Source organism: Saccopteryx leptura, chromosome 1, assembly GCF_036850995.1.
Source record: "Saccopteryx leptura isolate mSacLep1 chromosome 1, mSacLep1_pri_phased_curated, whole genome shotgun sequence".
NCBI classification, from domain to species: domain Eukaryota; kingdom Metazoa; phylum Chordata; class Mammalia; order Chiroptera; family Emballonuridae; genus Saccopteryx; species Saccopteryx leptura.
Window position 1 is genome coordinate 303,453,264 of NC_089503.1, and position 18,877 is coordinate 303,472,140.

At 38.9% G+C, this 18,877-nt stretch overlaps 1 protein-coding gene across 1 annotated transcript in view; it reads left to right on the forward strand.

The window, feature by feature from the left end:
• NECAP1 (NECAP endocytosis associated 1) overlaps positions 1 to 18,324 on the forward strand; it is a 20,449-nt gene extending 2,125 nt beyond the window's left edge. The window contains exons 2-8 of the mRNA XM_066357756.1: positions 9,552 to 9,652; positions 9,817 to 9,921; positions 10,602 to 10,683; positions 11,445 to 11,553; positions 11,646 to 11,826; positions 16,057 to 16,159; positions 16,486 to 18,324. Of these exons, the coding sequence (XP_066213853.1) occupies positions 9,552 to 9,652; positions 9,817 to 9,921; positions 10,602 to 10,683; positions 11,445 to 11,553; positions 11,646 to 11,826; positions 16,057 to 16,159; positions 16,486 to 16,534 (730 nt within the window). The 3' untranslated portion in view covers positions 16,535 to 18,324. The remainder of the gene's footprint in view (positions 1 to 9,551; positions 9,653 to 9,816; positions 9,922 to 10,601; positions 10,684 to 11,444; positions 11,554 to 11,645; positions 11,827 to 16,056; positions 16,160 to 16,485) is intronic.
• Positions 18,325 to 18,877: the final 553 nt, after the last annotated feature.

Genomic DNA, 18,877 nt, shown 5'->3' on the forward strand with positions numbered 1-18,877 from the left:
CATAATAAATGCTCGATAAATAGTACTTTTCTTATCTACATAATTTTTTTGTTGTGTACCAGAAGCCTTTTTACTTTCTGAGCATGATTTATTCTCTAGGCTACCGTAAAAGGAAAAACTGGGCTTTTTAGGAAGCCAGAGAAAACCTTTCTTTTAGTGACTAATAGTATCAGAGAGGATAAAAGACTGCCTCACCTCCTATAAGCTGTCGCTTCCCAGACTCTCACTGACCAGACAAATGGAAGGAAAATTTAGGTTGATGAGAAACTTTATACATAATTAAAAAATGGTTTCCCAAACTTTAAAATATTTTTAACTCATTCTTACCTTTCTCCCCAGCTAAATTAATATTAAATTCTATTGTGTGTTTTAATGTAATGAAAAAGAATGCTAGACTTTGAACTTAAGCATTATTAGTTACTGTATTGTTGTCCTTGCCTTCCTGTAGAAAGAGAAAGAGACATGATAGGGTTTTTGTGCCTATTTCATGTGGCTGCTGTAAAGATTTATTGCTAAGGTAAATGAAAATTGGGGAGGTCAGTGTGTAGAGTATTGTCAGAAGACCAGCAAAACCAAGAATTCTTCAGGTGAGGTCCTGGAAAAGAATGAAGGCCGAAGGCTGCGGGAAACTGGTCCCAGGAAAATCTATTCACTTTCTAAGAATTTGTTAAATACTAACCTCCAGATACACACGATAAATAAGACAAGGAACCACATCTAGTGGGCTGGGCTGACTCCTAATACTTTGAATAGCTATTTTCACTATGTCTAGCTCTTTGTAGTATGGTAGAATAAGTAACAATTCAATTTGAAAAATTTAATAGATGGGACCTACAGAGTGCTCTAATCTGGATCAGGTTCAAGTACTTGAGGGCATCAGGAGAAAAGGGCATGACAAGGATTTATCTTGAGAGTCCTGTGCTAATTTTAATTTTCACTGTCCTTTCCACCTTTTGCTTATTCTGTTGTTAAATTCATTTTTATTCAGATATACCCTGCTGTTACCTTTCTATCCTAAAAGTATTAGTCCTCAGGTCCCAAAGGGATGAGTTATTAATAACTTTTACTTTAGTCTTCCTTGTCTACACTCCTGTCAAAACAGAATCACAAATGCAATATTTTGTAAAATTGATCATATTTAAATTGCATAGATTTCATTCAAATTTATTTATAACAGATAAGTATTCAGTTTTTTTTTTAGTATTTCATGAATATTTGTATCTTTAGCCTACATGTCTTTCCTGAATTCTAGACTCATATATTCAACTATTTGTATCTTCTCTTGAAAATCTACCAGACACCTCAAATTCAGCATATCCAGAACTCCTGATCATTCTTCCCAGACATGCTCTTCCTCCTCTTAGTTGTGGCAACTTCTTTGTTGAGGCTAAATGCCTTGGAGTCGTCCTTGACTTTTCTCTGATTCTTCCATCTGTTAAATATAAGGTCTACCGGAAAGTTCTGTCTGTTTTGGGAATAAAACAAAATACAATTTTTTCTTACTGTCAATAAACTTTATTAAATAATATAATTGCCATTATTATTAATGATTTCTTGCCAGCGTGAGGGAAATTTGTATATCCCGTTTTTGAAAAATGTTTTATCTTTTGATGCGAAAAGTTGAACCAGTGCTTGATATCTTCTTCATTTTTGAATTTTTTGACCTTCAAAAAATTTTGTAAGGACAAAAACAAGTGATAGTCGGAGGGTGCTAAGTCCGGGGAATATGGTGGATGCGACAGACATGCTTCTGTAGCATTTCTTCCTTGTTGAAATTCGTAAAAATTACAGTGGCGTAAATGAACTTTATCAGTAGCCATGGGTACACTATCGCTTCACACATAAGACTAACGTGAATCAACTTTGTTTTAGTTAATTTGCTACGTCAGTATGTATACATTAAGTGATAAAAATAGAGAGGCACACGTGCCAAATAAACATGTACTTACGTGTCGAAACTTGTGATAGAAACGGACAGAACTTTCTGGTAGACCTTATCCAGAATCTAGCCACTTCTGCAACACTTTCTTCCTGGTCACTGTCATGGCTCTCTATATTACTGCAATAGTCTCCTGACTAGTCCCGCTTCTTCAGCACTCATACCTGCTTCTGTACACAGCAGACAAAGTAATTCTTTTAAAATAAAAGGGAGATCGTGTCATACCTCTGCTTAGAATCTGTACGGACTCCTCTTTGACTCGAAGTGAAAGCCAAAGTTCTTCCAATGGCCTGTAAGGCCCTGTGTGAGCAGGCCCCCTCTTAGCTCTCCCACCTCCTCTCACTTTATTCTCACTACAGTGGCCACCTGGCTTGAGGGCAAACATTCCAGGCAGGTTCCTGTTTTAGCACCTTTGGACCAGCTCCTCTCTGTGACTGGAGTGCTTTTCCCCATTACCTACCTGAGTAACTCTTGACTCCCTTCAGATTTTCGCTCACATTTCAGCTGGTTAAAGAGGCCTATTCTGACTACCTCTTTTTTAATTTTTTAATTGATTTTAATTTGTTGTGTTTACATAGTTACAAGTGTACCCCCGAATATATCTCCCTCCTTGTCTCCTTTACCCCTTTTGCCCCTCCCCCCCACTGCCTTTCCCCCTTCCCTCCATGATTTACTATCCTGCCCTCTATCTCTCTGTTATGTGTATATACTTTCACTAATGTCTTTCCTTTCTTCGATCCCCTCCTCTCATCCCCTTTCCCTCTTCCCGCTTTCCCTCTTGACTCTGACCCCTTCTCTGCCTCTCTTCCGTTCCTCAGTTCACATTGTTCATTGGATTCCTCATATGAGTGAGGTCATATGATATTTTTCTTTCTCTGCCTGACTTATTTCGCTTAGCATAATAGACTCCAGGTTCATCCATGTTGTTGCAAAGGGTAAGATTTCCTTCTTTTTCACAGCCGTGTAGTATTCCATTGTATATATGTACCACAGCTTATTTTGTTTTATTTTATTTTTTTAAATTTTTCTAAAGTTGGAAACGGGGAGGCAGTCAGACAGACTCCTGCATGCGCCCGACCAGGATCCATCTGGCACGCCCACCAGGGGGCGATGCTCTGCCCATCTGGGGGCTGCCCTGCTGCGACCAGAGCCATTGTAGCGCCTGAGGCAGAGGCCATGGAGCCATCCATCCTCAGCGCCCAGGCCAACTTTGCTCCAATGGAGCCTCGGCTGCGGGAGGGGAAGAGAGAGAGGAAGGAGAGAGAGAGGGAGAGGGGTGGAAAAGCAGCTGGGCGCTTCTCCTGTGTGCCCTGGCTAGGAATCGAACCCGGGACTCCTGCACGCCAGGCCGACGCTCTACCACTGAGCCAACAGGCCAGGGGTAGACTACAGCTTTTTAATCCACTCGTCTACTGATGGACACTTGGGCTGTTTCCAGATCTTGGCTATTGTAAACAATGCTGCAGTAAACATCGGGGTGCATTTCTTCTTTTGAATAAGTGATTTGTTATTCTTAGGATATATTCCTAGAAGTGGGAGAGCTGGGTCAAAAGGCAGTTCGATTTTTAATTTTTTAATGTATCTCCATATTGTTTTCCACAGTGGCTGCACCAGTCGGCATTCCCACCAGCAGTGCAGGAGGGTTCCCTTTTCTCCATATCCTCACCAGCACTTATTATGTGTTGTTTTGTTAGTGAGTGCCATTTTGACTGGTGTGAGTTGGTATCTCATTATGGTTTTAATTTGCATTTCTCTACTGATTAGTGATGTTGAATATTTTTTCATATGCCCATTGGCCATCTGTATGTCCTCTTTGGATAAGTGTCTATTCATTTCTTTAGCCCAATTTTTGATTGGATTGTTTACTTTCCTGGTGTTAAGTTTTACAAGTTCTTTGTAGATTTTGGTTATTAACCCCTTATCAAATGTACTGGCGAATATGTTCTCCCATTGTGTGGGTTGTCTTTTTATTTTGTTCATGTTGTCTTTTGCTGTGCAAAAGCTTTTTAGTTTGATATAGTCCCATTTGTTCATCCTGTCCTTTATTTCTCTTGCCTGTAGAGATAAATCAGCAAATATATAGCTGTGAGAGATGTCAGAGAGCTTACTGCCTATGTTTTCTTCCAAGGTGATCATGGCTTTGTGACTTACATTAAAGTCTTTTATCCGTTTTGAGTTTATTTTTGTGAATGGTGTAAGTTGGTGGTCTAGTTTCAATTTCTTGCATGTGTTTGTCCAGTGTTCCCAGCACCATTTGTTAAAGAGACTGTCTTTACTCCACTGTATGCTCTTACCTCCTTTGTCAAATATCAATTGACATAAAGGTGTGGGTTTATTTCTGGGTTCTCAATTCTGTTCCATTGATCTATATGCCTGTTCTTATGCCAGTACCAAGCTGTTTTGAGTACAATGGCCTTGTAGTATAACTTGATATCAGGAAGTGTGATACCACCCACTTTATTCTTCTTTTTCAAGATTGCTGAGGCTATTCTTTTTTGGTTCTGTATAAATTTTTGGAGTATTCTATATCTTTGAAGTATGACATTGGTATTTTAATAGGAATTGCATTGGATTTATATATTGCTTTGGGTAGTATAAACATTTTAATGATGTTTATTCTTCCTATGCATGAACATGGTATGTGCTTCCACTTGTTTGTATCTTCCTTGATTTCTTTTATCAATGTCTTATAATTTCCTGAGTACAGGTCTTTAACCCCTTGGTTAAATTTACTCCTAGGTACTTTATTTTTTTGGTTGTAGTAGTGAAAGGGATTGTTTCCTTAATATCTCTTTCTGACAGTTCATTGTTGATGTATAAAAATGCCACTGATTTCTGAATATTGATCTTATATCCTGCCACCGTGCTGAATTTATTTATCAGTTCCAGTAGTTTTTTGACTGAGGCTTTAGGGTTTTCTATGTATAGTACCAAGTCATCAGGAAATAATGAAAGTTTTACTTCTTCTTTTCCAATTTGGATGCTTTTTATTTCTTCTTCTTGTCTGATTGCTGAGGCTAGGACTTCCAGAACTATGTTGAATAAGAGTGGTGAAAGGGGACACCCCTGCCTTGTTCCTGTTCTTAAAGGGATTGTTTTTAATTTTTGCCCATTGAGTATGATGTTGGCTGTGGGTTTGTCATAGATGGCCTTTATCATGTTGAAGTATGTTCCCTGTACTCCCATTTTGCTGAGAGTTTTGATCATAAATGGGTGCTGGATTTTATCAAATGCTTTTTCTGCATCTATGGATATTATCATGTAGTTTTTATCCTTTTGTTTATGTGATGAATCACGTTGATTGATTTGCAAATATTGTACCAGCCTTGCCTCCCCATAATAAATACCACTTGATCATAATGTATGATTATTTTTATGTATTGCTGGATCCAATTTGCTAATATTTGGTTGAGAATTTTAGCATCTAAGTTCATCAGGGATATTGCCCTATAATTTTCTTTCTTTGTAGTGTCTTTTCTTGGTTTTGGAATAAGGATTATGTTCTCCTCATAAAAGGAGTTTGAAAGTTTTCCCTCCTTTTGAATTTTTTGAAATAGCTTGAGAAGGATAGGAGTTTGTTCTTCTTTGAATATTTGGTAAAATTCGCCTGTGAAGCCATCAGGCCCAGGACTTTTGTTTGTTGGGAGTTTTTTGATAACTGTTTCAATCTCTTTAGGTGTAATCGGTCTGTTGAGGTTTTCTGATTCTTCCAGATGATTTTTGAATGATTTTATTTTTCCAGGAATTTATCCATTTCATCTAGGTTGTCCCATTTTTGAGCATACAGTTCTTCATAGTATTTTCTTAAATCCATTGATTTTCTGCTGTGTCAGTTGTTACTTCTCCACTCTCATTTCTAATTTTATTTATTTGAGCACTCTCTCTGTTTTTCTTGGTGAGTCTGGTTAAAGATTCATCAATTTCATTTACCTTTGCAAAGAACCAGCTCTTGGTTTCATTGATCTTATGTTTTTTTTTGTTTTTTTTTTTTGCCTCTATGTCATTTATTTCTGCTCTGATCTTGATTGTTTCCTTCCTTATACTTCCTCTGGGCTTTACTTGCTGTTCTTTTTCTTGTTCTTTTAGGTGCAGGATTGAGTTGTTAATTTGAGCTTTTTCTTCTTAAGGTATGCCTGTAATGCTATGAACTTCCCTCTCAGGACTGCTTTTGCTGTGTCCCATAAATTTTGAGTTGTTGTATGTTCATTTTTATTTGTTTCAAGAATGTTTTTGATTTCTTCCTTGATCTCATTTTTAACCCATTCATTATTTAATAGTATGCTATTTAGTCTCCAAGTGTTTGAATGTTTTTCAGTTTTTCTATTGTAGTTGATTTCTAGTTTCATGCCGTTGTGATCAGAGAAAGTGCTTGATATGATTTCAGTCTTCTTAAATTTGTTAAGACTTGTTTTGTGTCCTAACATGTGGTCTATCCATCAGAATGTACCGTGAGCACTTGAAAAGAATATATATTCTGCTGCTTTGAGTTGAAAGGTTCTGAAGATATCTATTAAATCCAGTTGATCTAGTGTGTCATTTAAGGCCGCTGTTTCTTTGTTAATTTTCTGTCTGAAGGTTCTATCCATTGATGTTAGTGGGGTATTAAAATCCGCTACTATTATAGTATTGCTGTTGATCTTGCCCTCTTTGTCCATCAAAATCTGTTTTAGAAATTTAGGTGCTCCTATATTAAGCACATATATATTTATAATAGTTATATCTTCCTGTTGTAATGTTCCTTTTATCATTATGTAGTGACTTATCTCTTTGTTTTAAAGTTTATTTTGTCAAATATTAGTATTGCTACCTCAGCTTTTTTTTCTTTCCATTTGTGTGAAATATTTCTTTCCATCCCTTTACTCTCGGTCTATGTGTATCTTTTGTTTTGAGGTGGATCTCTTGTAGACAGCATATGTACAAGCCCTGTTTTCTTATCCATGCAGCTACCCTATGTATTTTGACTGGAGCATTTAATCCATTTACATTTAAGGTTATTATTGATATGTAGTTGTTTATTGACATTTTATTCTTTAAAACTATAATCCTCTTTTTCTTGATTTCTTTTTTCCTTTGCTCTTTTTACAGCAAGCTCCTTAACATTTACTGCGGTAATGATTTGGTTGTAATGAATTCCTTGAGGGTTTTGTTTTTTTTTTTTTTTTTGGTCTGGGAAGCTTTTTTTTTCTCCTTTAATTTTAAACAATAGCCTTGCTGGGGATAGAGAAGTCTTGGTTGTAGGCTCTTGTTTTGCATTACTTTGAATATTTCTTGCCATTCCCTTCTGGCTTCAAGTGTTTCTGCTGAAAAGTCGGATGTCATCTTTATGACATATATATATTACCTGTATAGGTAATTGACTTCTTTTCTCTTGCTGCTTTTAGTATATTTTTCTTTATCTCTTAACTTTGGTATTTTAATTATGATGTATATTGATGTATGCCTCATTGGGTTTCTCTTTACTGGGACTCTCTGTGCTTCTTGAACTTGTGTGACTTTTTTCTTCAGCAATTTAGGAATGTTTTCAGCTGATTTCTTGAAACAGATTCTTTATCATTTGTTCTTTCTCTTCTCCTTCAGGAACCCCTATGATGCGGATGTTATTTTTCTTCATATTGTCACAGAGTTCTCTTATAGTTTCCTTAGACTTTTTGAGCCTCTTATCTTTTTGCTGCTCTGTTTCTGTGTTTTTATTTATCTTGTCCTTTAATTCACTGATTCGATTCTCTGCTTCATCCAGCTTGCTGTTGATTCCTTCTAGTGTCGTCTTCATTTCTGATATTGTAATTGTCATTTCTGATTGATTCTTTTTTATGATTTCAGTATCCTTTTTTATGCTTGCAATTTCTTTATTTAGGTGCTCATTAAGTCCATCCATAGTAGCTCTGAGATCCTAAAGCATCCTAACAATCATTTTAAACTCTGCATCCGATAATTTGGTTACTTCCATCTTACTCAGTTCTTTTTCTGGAGATTTCTCTTGTTGATTCATGTGGATTACATTCCTCTGTCTTCCCTTTTTTTCTGTGTGCGGTTTGCAAGCTTGTTAGAGTTGTTGGTCTGAGATTGGCTTATGGAATGCATTTTCTCCTCCAGGTCTTTATCCCTCACCCTCTGCTGATGGCATGGATTTTAATTCTCCTTAACTAGTAGAGCCACTTAAGTCTTAATTTCCCTGCTGCTTGTTTGCTGAGCCCAGCAGGGAGCTTCTGTGTTTGGGAGTGTGGGGAGGAAGTGGGCATATCTTGTTCTTTGGCCCCAGCTGAAACTATCCAGGAATGTGGTGGGTGTGACCTCTGAGAACCAGAAGGTGAGGTATGCCCTGTGACTCTCCCCAGGTGGTGGGTTCTCCCTATCAGAAGGGGTAGGTGTAGCTCACGTATCCTCGGAAACCTGAGTCACTGCCCCTCCCCTTTACTTCCTCCTTTTCGAACAATCTTTCGTGCTGATTGGAGCTGGAGAGTTTTTTGGAGGTGGATCAACTGACTCTATGCTAGGCTTGTGCTGGAGGGAGGGAGCGACCAGCTATGGCCGCCTGGGCACTGGAAAATGACTCAGCTCAGGTATTCTTCTCCCCATCAAAGTTTGTGTCATCGTGCCTTGATCTCCCCACTCTCCTCATGCAAGACCAGTCCTCTCAGCCCTCCTCACCCCCGGAGCCCCAGGCAAGTGGCTGTTTGCAATATTTTCTGCACTGGCCCTTTAAGGATGCAACTTCTTTTGCCAACCGCTTCCCACAGACAGAAGTGCTTTTCTCCTCACTCAATGTTGTCAGGCTGTCTCCTCCAGTCTCTGGGTCTCTAGGCTGGGGCTCTGGTCCTGGGACTGAGAACCCCCACCTCTCAGGGTATCTCTCCTCACAGTGAGAAACCCTCTGGACCCTCAGTCTCCCCTTGCTCTTGGGAGCGGGGGAGCCTTGACTGTGTCCCTACACTCCCTGTCAGATTCGGTGTGGTTTCTTCTGTGCTCCTTAGTTTTCCAGTCCTGTTCTTTTAGTCCAAAGTTGGTTTTCCACGATGATTGTTCTTAATTTGTAATCCGGGAGTTGGCAGTCTGTGTGTCTGCCTACTCTGCTGCCATCTTGGAATCCTGATTACCTCTTGATTGCTGCAACCTGTTTACTCTCCACTGCCCTCCCAACCCCCCCTTTTTCTGCCCCTGTGTTTTCTTTTTACCTTAGTACTTATCACCTTAGTACTTATCACCACATTCCATAATATATTTTACTTGTATATTATGTTTCTTTTTTATTGTCTATTTTTTATTAGAATGTAAGCCTCATGAGGGCAAGGGCCTTTGTTTTGTTTGTTCTTGTATCCAAAACACCTAGAACAGTGCCTGTAAATATTGGTTGAATTCAGTGCAAGGTAATATTATTGGATCCCAGAATCCTCCAGTAGTAATATTGTTTCTGTTTGTTTTAAACTGTGTGTAATGTCACATGAGGTATTTATAGAGAGGGGATCAGGAGTTATTTTTGTTTGTTATTTAATAGGAATAAAGAATAAGTAATCCAGGACAGGGAAATAGAAATATGGGAGGTGATTCTGCATAGGTTGTTAGTATGTTAAAGATGTGGACCTGAGGCCTGAGGCTCCCCATTTTCCTATCCTAGGGCATCTGACTGGAAATTAGACCAGCCTGATTGGACTGGTCGACTTCGAATCACTTCAAAAGGGAAGATTGCTTATATCAAACTCGAGGATAAAGTTTCAGGTAACCTGTGCTGATGGCCCTCTAACATATTAAATATATTATTGTTTTGGTGTCCTTTTGTAAGTACCTTCAAGTTGGGGACTGAAATGGATATATTGTACTTTTAAATAGAGTTTTAGATTTTTGCTTCTTTTTCTCAAAGAAGTCTTTTTCTTACCTGTCAGGGGAACTCTTTGCTCAGGCTCCAGTAGAACAGTATCCTGGGATTGCTGTGGAGACAGTGACAGATTCCAGCCGCTACTTTGTAATCCGGATCCAGGATGGTACTGGTAAGGGGTCTGAAATTTGGAATGGGATGAGATTAGGAAAATAGTTCATGCACTTCAGTGAAAGTGTATCCTGATTGCATTTATCTCACTCAGTTAACTAAATTTTTCTTCCCTTTTCTCCAGAGTTAACTGTAGTCGCTAAAGGAGGGTTAACATTTTATTTGTAATAGATACTAACTCAAGTTCCAGATATGATCATTAGTAGGTAGATGAAAATAAATCAAAGTGTATATCTAACAAAAGTATTTCCACATATTGCTTATTTGTTGTTTGTAGTGGTTTTTGGAAGGACTGTCTTAAATCACGTATCTCTGAGGCAACCATGATCTTTTCTTCATAGTCAGTATCAGAGGTTGGCAGATGTTTTTGTAAAGAGATAGTAAACATTTCAGGTTTTGTGGGCCAGGTGTTTCTGTTGCAGCTGCGCTGTCCTGTGGTTATAGTGGGGAAGAGCCCTAGGTAGTATGGGAACAGATTGATAGGGCTGTGTTCCAAGAAAACGGTATTTACAAAAACAAGTCTGGCAGCCTTTGGCCCATGGGCTGTATGTAGTTTGTGGACCCTTGGCCTGTGAGAAAATGACTTACACTCCCAGACTTCAGGTAGGGTAACTGTTCTATCTTCCTTCGGTAGACTGCCTGGGGACACTCCTACTCTGAGGCTTTCTGTCTTTTTCCCAGGGCGCAGTGCTTTCATCGGCATTGGCTTCACAGATCGGGGTGATGCCTTCGACTTTAATGTCTCCTTGCAAGATCACTTCAAGTGAGTGAAGCTTATCCTTAGTTACCAGGTTAACTGGTTCTAGGAATGTTGCTTCTCAGTTGAATGGATGCTATTTCTTTTACTTCCTGTGTTCTTTATTTGGTAAATTAGTTTATTATGAATATAAATTTTCCCACTCAGTTAATTTTTGTACATTATCTTTGTACCAATTTTATCCTTTCCTTGTAGCCCAGAACACATTTTTGATCCCTTGTACAATGGTTTGAGATGATGCTTTTTGTTTATGCCTCTGGGGAGTTTGCCATTGCTTTTGGTGGCTGCGGCAGGCATACAGTAACAGCAGGGCTGCGTGTAGATATTTGGTATTTGGGGGGTTAACTGTCAGTTTGTTGCTTCGTGTAACTGACATGTTTTGTGCCGATTGCACCATTTCTTCTACACCTGACTTTGGTGTAGTGGGAAGCACCATGCGTGCTTCGAGCTTCCTACTTCACGGGCAGGCAGAGCTCTGCTTTTCTGCCTCAGGACTCTGAACCTGTGGAAAGCCACTCGGCACAGGGATGCGCCCTGGAAGAACTGAGGCGTTAAAACCCTGCTCTGGTGCAACTCAACCCCGTGGGATGGGAACTGGTGGCTAAGTGCCCTCCTGTAGAAGGACAAGTTTAATATGCATTTTGTTTGATTCCTCAGTGACATTGAGCTGGAATCCTGTTTTACATAAATTAGCTATATTCAAATCTGTGTGTCAAACTCTGCTTTCTGGGAATCCCAAATTAAGATAACTTTCTCTTTTGCTGAAGGTGGGTAAAGCAGGAATCTGAGATTTCCAAAGAATCTCAGGAAATGGACACTCGTCCCAAGTTGGATCTGGGCTTCAAGGAAGGACAGACCATCAAGTTGAGCATTGGGGTGAGTATAATTTTTTTCCTGTCCCTTCCTACATTTCCATAAGCCTGTGACCTCTTTTTTGTCTTTCACTTTCCCTCTTTTTTCTTTCATAGAACATTACAACTAAGAAAGGAGGTACTTCTAAGCCCAAGATTACAGGGACTGGGGGTCTAAGCTTACTCCCACCTCCACCTGGAGGCAAAGTCACTATCCCCCCACCGTCCTCAGTGGCCATCAGCAATCATGTCACTCCGCCACCCATTCCAAAATCTAACCATGGAGGTAGTGATGCAGGTAAATCTCTAGTACTTTTAACTGTCAGAAATCATACATTAGGTTTGCCAAGGAGGGTGTTGATGTTTCTTTTATTAAATGATACTTGTTACTGACAAGGTGATTCAGGCAGCTGATAACAAGGGATGAAAGATTTTTTAGTGAACTGAGAGTCATGCTATCTGGGAGGTTCTTTGAAGAAAATGGGTGAATATTTTTTTTTTTTTTATTAATAATTTTATTTTTTTAATGGGGTGATATCAATAAATCAGGATACATATATTCAAAGATAACAAGTCCAGGTTATCTTGTTATTCAATTATGTTGCATACCCACCACCCAAAGTCAGATTGTCCTCTGTCACCTTCTATCTTGTTTTCTTTGTGCCCCTCCCCACCCCCTTTCCCTCTCCCATTCCCGCCCCCCCCCCCCCCCAACCACCACACTCTTATCAATGTCTCTTAGTTTCACTTTTATGTCCCACCTATGTATGGAATAATGCAGTTCCCGGTTTTTTCTGATTTACTTATTTCGCTTCATATCATGTTATCAAGATCCCACCATTTTGCTGTAAATGTTCCGATGTCATCATTTCTTATGGCTGAGTAGTATTCCATAGTGTATATGTGCCACATCTTCTTTATCCAGTCATCTATTGATGGGATTTTTGGTTGTTTCCATGTCCTGGCCACTGTGAACAATGCTGCAATAAACATGGGGCTGCATGTGTCTTTACGTATCAATGTTTCTGAGTTTTTGGGATATATACCCAGTAGAGGGATTGCTGGGTCATAAGGTAGTTCTATTTTCAGTTTTTTGAGGAACCACCATACTTTCTTCCATAATGGTTGTACTACTTTACATTCCCACCAACAGTGTATGAGGGTTCCTTTTTCTCCACAGCCTCTCCAACATTTGCTATTACCTGTCTTGCTAATAATAGCTAATTGAACAGGTGTGAGGTGGTATCTCATTGCTGTTTTGATTTGCATTTCTCTAATAGCTAAAGAAGATGAGCATCTTTTCATATATCTGTTGGCCATTTGTATTTCTTCCTGGGAGAAGTGTCTGTTCATGTCCTCTTCCCATTTTTTTATTGGATTGTTTGTTTGTTGTTGAGTTTTAAGAGTTCTTTGTATATTTTGGATATTAGGCCCTTATCTGAGCTGTTGTTTGAAAATATCATTTCCCATTTAGTTGGCTTTCTGTTTATTTTGTTATCAGTTTCTCTTGCTGAGCAAAAACTTCTTAGTCTGATGTAGTCCCATTCATTAATTTTTGCCTTCACTTCTCTGGCCTGTGGAGTCAAATTCATAAAATGCTCTTTAAAACCCAGGTCCATGAGTTGAGTACCTATGTCTTCTTCTATGTACTTAATTGTTTCAGGTCTTATGTTTAGATCTTTGATCCATTTTGAGTTAATTTTTGTACAGGGGGAGAGACTGTAGTCCAGTTTCATTCTTTTGCATGTGGCTTTCCAGTTTTCCCAGCACCATTTATTGAAGAGGCTTTCTCTTCTCCATTGTGTGTTGTTGGCCCCTTTATCAAAAATTATTTGACTATATATATGTGGTTTTATTTCTGGACTTTCTATTCTGTTCCATTGGTCTGAGTGTCTATTTTTCTGCCAATACCATGCTGTTTTGATTGTCGTGGCCCTATGATATAGTTTGAAGTCAGGGATTGTAATGCCCCCAGCTTCATTCTTTTTCTTTAGGATTGCTTTGGCTATTCGGGGTTTTTTATAGTTCCATATAAATCTGATGATTTTTTGCTCTATTTCTTTAAAAAACGTCATTGGAAGTTTGATGGGAATTGCATTAAATTTGTATATTGCTTTGGGTAATATAGCCATCTTGATTATATTTATTCTTCCTAGCCAAGAACAAGGTATATTCTTCCATCTCATTAAATCTTTTTCGATTTCCCTTAACAATGGTTTATAGTTTTCATTATATAAGTCCTTTACATTCTTTGTTATGTTTATTCCTAAGTATTTTTTTTTGTTGTTGCAATCGTGAAGGGGATTATTCTTTTGAGTTCGTTCTCAATTGTTTCATTGTTGGCATATAGAAAAGCTATTGACTTCTGTATGTTAATTTTGTATCCTGCGACCTTACTGTATTGGCTTATTGTTTCTAGTAGTCTTTTTGTGGATTCTTTGGGGTTTTCGATGTATAGGATCATATCATCTGCAAAAAGTGATACCTTTACTTCTTCTTTTCCGATATGGATGCCTTTTATTTCTTTGTCTTGTCTGATTGCTCTGGCTAGAACCTCTAGTACCACATTGAATAAGAGTGGAGAGAGTGGACAACCCTGTCTTGTTCCTGATTTAAGGGGGAAAGCCTTCAGTTTAGTGCCATTTAATATGATGTTAGCTGATGGTTTATCATATATGGCCTTTATCATGTTGAGATATTTTCCTTCTATACCCAAAAAATGGGTGAATATTAAAAAGACTATTTCCTTCGTAGTACCTTGGTTAGATGCTAGTAGGCCTGAAGAGAGTAGTAGAGAGTCAGATGGCCCAAGTTTTCAGTCATGGCTCTTCTACTTTGTACCTGAAGGTACTTCGTAACATTACTCAAGTTCTTTGAGTTTCAGGATCCTTGTCTGCAAAATGGGGAGGTAAAACTACTCCAGGATTGTGAAGGTTAAACCATGGGCTGCACTTAGCACGGTACTTGGAACATGGTAGCTATTCAGTAAATTTTTAAAAATTGATATTTTGAGAGAGGGAAGAAGAGAGAGAGTTGGTGACTTGTTCCACTTATTTATGCATTCATGGTTGATTCTGTATGTGCCCTGACTGGGGATCGAATCCACAACCTTGGCATATCTTGACGATGCTTTAACCCAGTGGTTTTCCACGGTGGTTAATTCCTTTGTAGACCAGCACGAAATTTCTGGCAGACTGCACTGGTCCGTGGACTGGCTGTTGAAAACAACTGCTCAAACCAACTGATCTAGCTGGTCAGGGCCGTGGATGGTATTTCTTAATCCTTTCCATTTCTTCAGGAGGGCGTTTGGGAGGAAATGAGACATCTGGGTTTGTGAACGCATTTTTTTTTCTTTTTCTTGTTTATTTTTTGCTTTTTTTTTACGAATGCGTTTTTGTTTTTCCTTTCTATCTAATGGGAAAAAGAATAGATATAGTAATTTACATTAACCCTTGAGTAGTGAGTTTTTTTCATGCTCACTGACCCCTGGGAGTGAGTTTTTTTCAAAAAATGAAATTAGTTCCAATTTCAGTTTTATAAACTTAAAATCATGTTTGTTTGATAACCAATTGATGGAAACAAGAAGAACATACATTTGCTTTTTTTAATGTTGCCTTATATTTTTAAAAATGGATGGTCAGGAGGCACGAGGACGTGCAAGAACGTTCGTACTATTCAGAGTTAAAGAATGAGAACATTAGAACTCAGAAGGGAACTTTCATAAGCCTAGAGAACCAGATATTACAATCTGTAAGTTATAAGTGTCACCAGAAGGCTATCGATAATATCTCAAATTTTTTTTTATTTGTTTTAAAATAAATGTTTTACTTTGAGATAATAATAGATTCAGATGCAGTTGTAAACATAATACAAAGAAGTCCCTTAATGGTAACATTTTGCAAAACTGGAGTCTAATATTAACTAGGAAATTGACATTGCTACCATCTACTGATCACCCTGTGATATTTCCAGTTCTGTGTGTTCTCATTTGTGTGTGAGTGTGATTTAATTCTGAGCAGTTTTATTGTGTGTAGGTTTTTGGACCCACCACCATGGTCAGCATACAGAACTGTTCTCTTGCTACATGGACTCCTTGTGTCATTCTTTCCAACCAGAGTTCCCTCCCAGTCTCTTACCTTCCTCTCCTTATCCTCGTCCCTCCCTTAGTCTCTAACCCTTGGCAATCACTAATCTGTTCTTTATCTCTGAATTTGTCATTTCAGGTATATTACATAGATTGAATCACATATAACCTTTTGGGTTGGCTTTTCTCACTCAGTATAATTCCTTTGAGATTCGTCCAAGTTGTGTGTATCAATAGTTTCTTCCTATTTATTGCAGAGTAATACTCCATGGCGTGGATGTACCACAGTGAGTTTAACCGTCACCCATCTAAAGATATATGGGTTGTTTGCAGTTTTTGGTTATTACAAATAAAGCTACTGCATATAGACTGTATGAACATAAGTTTTCATTTCTGTGATGTTTATTATGTTTCTCCTTTTTTCTTCTCTTACCTTGTACTCAGATATCCTCTTAGACTTAGATTCTCCTGCTCCTGTCACTACACCAGCACCAGCTCCAGTTTCTGCAAGCAATGACTTGTGGGGAGACTTTAGCACTGCTTCCAGGTATGAGCATAGTGAAACCAACATTCTTAGTCAGGGTATAGATAGTGTGTGCAGTTAGAGGAAATCTTGGTTCTGGGAAAACAGGGCACTTGTTGGTCATCCAGAGTCTTTGGTGGGAATTCTAAGTAAGGCAATATAGGTGTGCTGGGGATGGTGGGATTAGAAAACCGTAGGATGAAGTTTGAGTAGGATATTTCAGGACTTGGTAAGTAGTATTCCTGTGAAGTATGGTTTCAGAAATTTCATGCAGTCATTTCTGTGACACTATTAAGTACAGAAAGGAATTGGTATCCTAATACACCTTTGACTCTCTGTTTGTCTTGCAGCTCTGTTCCAAACCAGGCACCACAGCCATCCAACTGGGTCCAGTTCTGAAGGGCATTGGCAGGACATTAAGGACAGACTTGAAGAATAAAAATGACCTTGAGGGCACCAATTTGTGAGGGAAGTTAGGAATCCCTTCTCTCCCCAGAACCAAAATTACTGGACAATCATTTTCTTGGCTTCTCCGTTGTGTTCAAGCTGGGTTATGTCACTCCCCTTTGTTGTTATTTGCTGTACAGCCCAGAAAGTCTCTCTTATCTCTTCACTATCAAAGCAGGGGAATAGAAAGTCTTATCATACTTGTGGCTGACTATGCAGGGCTCCAAGGCCAGGGTCTCTGTGAGGAGTAAATGACGTCTAACATCTGCAAAATTTTTCTCCACCTTTTAAATTCTTTAACGTATTTCAGAATCATCTCATGACCCTTTGTGAAGCCCTGTTTAGCAATTCCAGGGGAGACAAGAGCCTTGAAACTTCCTTTTCCACTAACCCAAGACTGAAAACGGACAGACTGACCTCAGTGTTTACAAATACAGACTTTTTGACAGGAATAGGAATGACAACAGACCTGTCCCTCGGGTCTCTGCTCTGTGTCCTCCTTCAGGCTGATCCTCTTCAGCGAATGTCCAGTGCGGGGTGCAGCTCCATCGCCCTCTCATGTGTTTACATGTCTCTTCCTATGGTAAGAGGGTCGTGTTGGTGGCACCTTCACTATTCTTTTGTTGAATAGTGCAACATGTTTGATCAGTGAGTGTCTCTTGAATGAAGGAGGTTCAAGGAGCTGTGTTTTCCAAGTTATATTCTAGAAAAGTGTTTACAGTACGTTCTCAATGTCGTGGATAGGTTCTGCGACTTTAAGCTAAACCACTTACACAGAACCAGTTTTGCCGTAGGCTAATTGATAGAAACAAGAGTTAAATTTCTGTAGCGTCTCATCAGCAGCGTAAAAACGACCTGCTCTACTTTCTTGCAGCCCCATCTATTTGCTGCATTTGAAGCACAGCATTACTTTGTATTTGCCTGTGATTATTTTGACCTAAAGTTGAGGGGTGAGAGTTTTTAACCTGATTTGTAAAGCAAAGGGGTTGACAGCACTTAACTCATGTTCAGTACCCGCCTTGCCTTGCTGCCTGTGTATCTGGCCCTTTCCCATCAACAGTTTTCAATCCATCTAGCTCTTCAGTAGAAAGGCTGCTATTACATGTATCATTTATGAAGGAAGCTGGAGAGTCACCACTTGAACCACTATACACTTGACCCACGTGACGGCCTTGATACCCATCGCCCGGATATGTCAGAGGCCGGTGCTCTCCCACCACTTTCGTTCTCGCTGCCGCACCATTCCTTTCACAGTGCTGTGAACAGAGCTCCCTTTCCTACATGGTTGGGCACTACCTATTTTGTTTGTTAATGGGCAGTTTTGAGGATGAAATGAGATATCATTTCTTCCCTTAGTATCTATCTATTTGGATGTGCACATTCTGGCTGAACACTATTTAGTTTCAAAATATATTCTCTCTCCTGAATGTCCTTGACTCCTTTTAACTCTGGGTCCATTTTTCATTGCCTCTGCTTCCAGGCAGCTCTGTTCTTACAGAGCAAGGCAAGGCATTTTAAAATTCCATTGAAAACACTAAAAGGAAAGTCTATAGACTCACTGGTGACTAACAATTGGGAACCTATTTTCTCAATCTTCCTCCGCGTTGTGTTCTTTGTATTCTCAAGATGATAATATATTATCTATTTGAATTGCTGAAAAGTTGATATTGAAGTTTAAGATACATGTATATAAAGCGTATGCTGTATTGGTGCAATAATGGTAATTAAAAGTATGGAAAAAGCTACTGTCTCTTATCTTTTATTTTGCCTATTTCTTTGCCTTTTTTATTTAAATGATCCAATATGAATGGGCCAGTGTGTAAAAAAGGACATTTTATAGCTATTCTCTTTCAAGATACAGGAGCTTTTAAGAAGTTAAGGCTACACCTCTGCTCATGGTTCTAAACTCACCAGACCACTACTTTAATAGAGATTACTTATTAGCTAGTACCATTATTATCTTGATGATCTAGGCCACCTGTCACACCCCAGAACTATAATCAACATAAATGTAAGGAATCAGTATAAGCGATAGAACTAAAGTCAGTCATAGACTTTGGAAGCCAGAGGATCATGGAGTTCCTATTCAGTAATTTTTTTTAAAAAAAACTTTCACATAAAAGAAGGGAGAAAGAGAGTGGGGAAGGAGAGAGAGAAGCATCAACTTGCTGTTCCATTTATTGGTTGCTTCTCATATGTGTCCTGACTGGATTGAACCTGTGACCTGGGTGCGCCAGAATGATGCTTTATCCACTGAGCCACTGGGTCAGGGCTCTTATTCAGTGATTTTTTATA